Consider the following 5,778-nt stretch of genomic DNA (forward strand, 5'->3'; position numbering starts at 1 on the left):
TCTCTCTCTCTCGCCTTCCTAGCTTGAAATTTTTTATGCTTCAAGTCTCAGTTAAATACTACTTCATATGTGAAGGTTTCTTTTACTCTCCAAGCCAGATTCAAGGATATACCCTGTGCTCCCAATTGAAATATGAACATGCATCCTGTATAGCAATATATTTCTGCTTTCCCCCCGATTTCTGTTTCTCCACTAGGCTCTTGAGAGAGGGAGATCTGTGTCATAAACAGAATGCTGAATTAGCATTTGGTGAATAAATGAATTCAAGGCCCCCTTGGTTATGGCCTCTTCTCCTTTCTGTATTATCCCATAGGCCAATAAAAACATGTCCAACAACACTGCTTTCATTGCTATTGCTAATGGAACATTTAACCCACTTCTCTCCAAATTTTAGGGCGTCAATGTGAACCTCGTGACAATTAACCGGGTCTCTTCCCTCCATGAGGCGTGCCTTGGAGGTCATGTTGCCTGTGCTAAAGCCTTATTGGAAAATGGTGCAAAGGTGCGTACTGCTGCCTGTCTACCTAAGTGCAAGCACTACTGTCTGAGACATGACTTTCCAGACTGCTTACCTGCTGTGGGTGTGCAGGACTGTACCCATCTTGATCTATATTTCTACATGATCAAGAAGACACCGCTGCTTGATACTCCCTTCAGCCTCTATGTCCATGTGTGAACATTCAGATGAGGTAATGCACAGGAATCTCGAAATTGTTATGTTGCCTTTTAAAAAATCGACTTGAACTAAAGTAATTTGAAAACTGATCTTGGAAAATTTATTGTAAAACACTGGAAAGAACATATTTTAAAAGAACAACAAAGAAACCCACCTTTACTTCAAAACCCTAAACCAACAACTACTTTTTGAGCAAAATTATTAAAGTGAATGAGCTTTTACTAAATAGTACAGTGAAAAAAACTACAAAATTAACATTATCTTATTTTTTAATTGTATAATTAAACGATATTTTTCTATTAGAGTTGACATTTAATATTATTTTATATTAGTTACAGGTGTGCGCATAGTGGTTAGACATTTATATAATTTATGAAGTGTTCCCCCTTGTTATGCACAGTGCTAAGGTCCCAGAAAACCTCATTGTATTGTTCTTGGATTCCCAAAGAAATAATCCAGAGGACTGGCTGTGAAAGACATGGGTTTATTAGGACTTACTTGCCACCAGTGGTTGAACCAATAAATCCCATCCGGCCTGCGGATGGGCTGCACAGAAGCAGGGGGTGGGGGTGAGGAGGTGGGGGCAGAGGGGCTATTGTTTCATCACCACCCAGTACAGAAACCAGAGAAAAATAGGGCATGTAGGAGGAGGGGGGTGTTTTTACATGCAAGCTGTGGGAGATAAAAACTGCTAGTTGTTTTCTTGACTGAGGAGCTGGCAAGGTTCCCAAGGTCTTACAGTCTGCTTACTGATGGCCTTCACTTTGTTTCCCACAGAGTGGGAGGGAGAGTTGGAGCATGAGAAGGGGCCCATGTTCCCATTTACCATACACCCCTGATTTCATCTTATTTTTAAATTCATTTTTTTTCAAGGAGTGATTCAGGTGCTGTATGTAATTAGATACCAGAATAGAATTATAAAACCGTTTGAAAATCTTAGTGACATTTAGTTGCCAAATACTGTTTTCCTGATCATTTTATTTTTAAACTAAGTCTTTGAATTCTTTGCTTCATGAGCTGTAGTGTTTTAAGCAGTTAACAAAGATTTTCTTTAGATTTTATATGGAAGTTGGGTTTCTGCATGTAGAACTGAGTATCAGAGTTTTCTGTGGGCAAAGTGATTTTCCTGAGGCCATAGTGGTTGTGTATTTCCATTAGGTAGCATTTCCTTAAGGTACTCTTAGTCAACTCACATGTAATGGCTAGGGTAAGGTTGGGGGCAGGCTATTTCCTTTCAAGTTGAATGACTGAAGTCACAGGCAGATTGTGGGTGGGAAATATCAGACAACATAGGAGTATTTGCTGGTACAATTCTGGGAAGTTCTTTGGGGGACAAAGAAAAGAGTAAGACATGGTCCCTTGCCTTTGGCAATATTATGAGAAAACAACCAATAAATATTATTTAACATTTAAATCAGCATGACAGATGGAATAAGAGAAACTTGGTCCATCAGTAGAAAATTCCTCAAAATTATCAGTCCCATGGGTACCTCAAACTCAGTACATCTGCAACTGTGCTTATCATATTCTTCCTTTGGGGACTGGTTCCTTCTCTTGGATTCTCAGCCTCAGAGACCAGATGAAACATATCCCTTGTTTCCCAAGCACCAAATTGGGAATCATCCTATTTATTCTATCTCCTCATCTAATTAATCACAACATCCTACTGGTTTTACTTCCTAAATATTTCTCACATCTATGCTCTCCTTTGTCCTGTTCCTATAGTGATCTAAAGCATTTATGTTGTATCAAAAAGATCACTTTTTGTGTTTGTCTTCTCTTGTAGATTCAACCTATTCAACAAGAGGCAATTTTCTTATCTTTGTTTCTAAAAACATTGGCACCTAATAGATGCTCAATAAATATTTGCTGACCTGAACTAAAAGAGAAACTTATAGGAAATCTAGTTAGAAGATTTCCTGGACTCAGGAAGAGGATAATACTTAGTGAAAACAAATCAAATCAATTCCATCAAATATTTATTAGAAAAAAATGTAAATACGTTAGAAATCGCTAGAGTGTATAAATTAACACACATGTTTTCCTGTCCTTGCCTGTCTCTGCCATCTTAGCATCTCATCTTTAACTTACTAATTTAATGGGGTTATCCTGGCTCTGATGCAAAATACTTCTTGTTTCTGAAACAAGGAAATTTAGGATCCTGATTATTACAAGCATATATGCTTAGTTGTTGAGGCAATATGATTTGACATCAAGCCCTTATTGTCCTGCATTTCAATTCTATGAGAGCTTCCCCACCAGAGTGCCTTGTTCCCTTGATATTCTTTCCAATCTATTGCTAATACTCAAAGATGTCTCCCAGCCATGCTCATTCCCAAGTGCCTCCCACATCCCTAGAAGGCCCCGAAGATGGTTATAAACACCATGTTAATGGCTATTTTCTTTGTGCCATTGGCTTCGTCATGATCTCTTTAGGAGTTGCTGTTGGCATATGTAATTTGTATGGATTATGTTAGTCCAGGAGGGAAATTTGTGGCAAGAAAGAAAAGTGTGGGGAGTTGCTGAGGATATTTTTTTTTTGCAATCACAGAATTTGAGACCTTAAACTAGTTGGTTTCTCCAGTACTTTTGGTTTCTGCCACGTTTGTTCATGATTGAGAGGGAGGTCAGCTCCATATTAATGAAAAGTGGAAATAATTATTATTGCAAATGTTTATTGAATGTTTACCAGGCACTGGGCAATGTTCCAATTGTTTAACATAGAGTAGTTCAATCTGCCCAATAACCTCAGAAGGCACATTCTTTTATGATCCCCATTTTATATGTACGGAAACCTAGGCACAGAAAGTTAGTATCCCAACCAAGGTTTCTGAACAAATAAGGGAGGGAGGGAGGGAGAGAGGGAGGGAGGGAGAAAGAGAGAGAGAGAGCTGTGATTTGAACCAAACTAATGGTTCCATAGGCCATGTTTTTAACCACCATGCAGGACTGCTCCTCAATGATTAGGAGGCTCCTAAGAATCTCTGGAATACCCACAAATGCATTTAAAGGCTTTGTCCTATTTTGCCCCATTTGGGATATTAATTTATAGAGGTGAGAGTTGATAGGCTACTAGTGCCTAAATAGCATAATACTGTAATGATGTAGAGTTCCTTCACACATTCCCCAGCACGGGAAGTTTCTCCAGGTAGATATATAGGAATGCAACTTGGAAATGGTGATAAAGAAGTAGCAAATCCTCTGGATCTCTCTTTGCCCATCATTAGGTCAATGCAGTGACGGTTCATGGAGCCACACCCCTTTTCAGTGCTTGCTGCAGTGGCAGTGCTGCATGTGTCAACCTGCTGCTGGAGTTCGGAGCCAAGGCCCAGCTCGAAGTGCACCTGGCTTCCCCCATCCATGAGGCAGTAAAGAGAGGTAAATGAGACATCACATTACATGCAAAACATTGGTGGACTCGCTCCAGTCTGCATGAATCAGTGGTAAGGATCACCTAGATCTTTACCAGTATACTATGTGTAGCTTAGAAATTCTGCAGCAATTTCAATTGGCCTAAATCTTCATGAAATACCACTGGGGCATGAAGCAGCTCTTCTTATAATCTGGGAATGGCTTTATGTCTCAAATGTCCTATTTCCTGAGCACACTCTCTTGACAGACCTTTCTTGAGGCTCTTTACTGGTGTTTGGTGGCAACTGGTACAGTCAAGACTGCAGAGGTGACTTCCATGAGTCATACTGTGATTATGTCTCTGTCCTTACTAGAAAAGAATAGCTCATCCCCCAAGCCCATAAAATATCAACCACTAACATAAAATAAATTATGAAAGTGTCTGAAAGCCAAGGCCGATAGTCTCTCTAATGGAAGATTAAACGTAATTGTCCACAAAAGGCAGTACACTCTAGATGAGCTAATGACGTTAAGGTCCTTAATTACTGAAAAAAAAGTTGCAAAATTATAAAGCATGACTTTGAAATCCTCGAAGTTGACTCTAGAATCCTGTGTCCTCATTGCTTTTGAAATGAAGGGAAAGAATAAAATTAAGGAATTTAAAAGTTATATGCATAAGTTAAACATGAACAAGATGCCATTGAAAGCCCAAGGTCATTTATCAAAGGTCACACTTACAGAGCAACATTTCTGTTACCCAGTGGTGGAATTATTCTCTTACATTGAGATCAGAAATAAAATGGATACATGGAAGCACGCAACAGATTGAGGAATCTCAGAGGGAAGGTGGGGGAGGAAAGAGATTAACCAAAGACTTTATATGCATATTGACATAGCCTATAAACACAGACAATAATGCCTTAAAGGCATGGGGAGTGGGTGGGAGTGGGGAGGAGGGGTCATGGAGGGAAAAGGGGAACATCTGTAATACTTTTAATAATAAAGATACATTTTAAAAATAAAAATATATATTAGTGCAAAATGAAAAAAAAATACAATGGGGAAATTAGAACACTGTAGAACAGTGACCTTTGCTGGTATAATTGGGGATGAAAGTCTTTCTTTCAAAAGGCAATAGTGAAATATTTGCCCCAAATTATTAACACTAGATTGCCCAAGGAAGTCATTTTGACTGCTTTTTAATTTCAATTGGAAAAACAATGATGTATATAATGACAGAATTTCTTAGAATTTTGTGACTTTTTATACAACATATAAATGCGTTTATTAATAATTGTAGTTACCTCCCCCTCCTTCATTTCCGGTATATATATATATGTGTGTGTGTGTGTGTGTGTGTGTGTGTGTGTTATACCTATATTGCCTGAAAGCAGTCATTTTGACTGCTTGGGGGGGAAATTTTTAAAAAAGTGCACAGAAGAAGAAGGCCGCCGAATTTTGAGGAACGATTGGACAACAACATTACCGGAAATACGTGCATTTATTGGGATTTTATATGCTCGTGGAGCCTACGAGGCAAAAAATTTAAAACTCAGTTATTTATGGTCAGCAAAGTAGGGTCCCGTATTTTTTAGAAAAACTATGGCCAGAGAAAAGTTCAAGCAAATCCTACGATTTATTCGTTTTGACAAAAGAACCGAAAGAAGTAGGCACCTACAAACAAATAAGTTTGCCTTGGTTTCGGAAATATGGGACAAGTTCATTGAAAATAGTCAAGCTGGCTGCAGACC

At 38.7% G+C, this 5,778-nt stretch overlaps 1 protein-coding gene across 2 annotated transcripts in view; it reads left to right on the top strand.

Moving 5' to 3' along the window:
• Positions 1-5,778, top strand: part of ASB11 (ankyrin repeat and SOCS box containing 11) — a 27,231-nt gene that overhangs the window by 13,269 nt on the left and 8,184 nt on the right. For both annotated transcript variants that reach the window (XM_006775218.2, XM_006775220.2), the window contains exons 3-4: positions 395-502; positions 3,904-4,054. In XM_006775218.2, coding sequence (XP_006775281.1) covers positions 395-502; positions 3,904-4,054 — 259 coding nt within the window. The remainder of the gene's footprint in view (positions 1-394; positions 503-3,903; positions 4,055-5,778) is intronic.

This window comes from Myotis davidii, unplaced genomic scaffold (genome assembly GCF_000327345.1).
Source record: "Myotis davidii unplaced genomic scaffold, ASM32734v1 scaffold889, whole genome shotgun sequence".
Classification (NCBI taxonomy): domain Eukaryota; kingdom Metazoa; phylum Chordata; class Mammalia; order Chiroptera; family Vespertilionidae; genus Myotis; species Myotis davidii.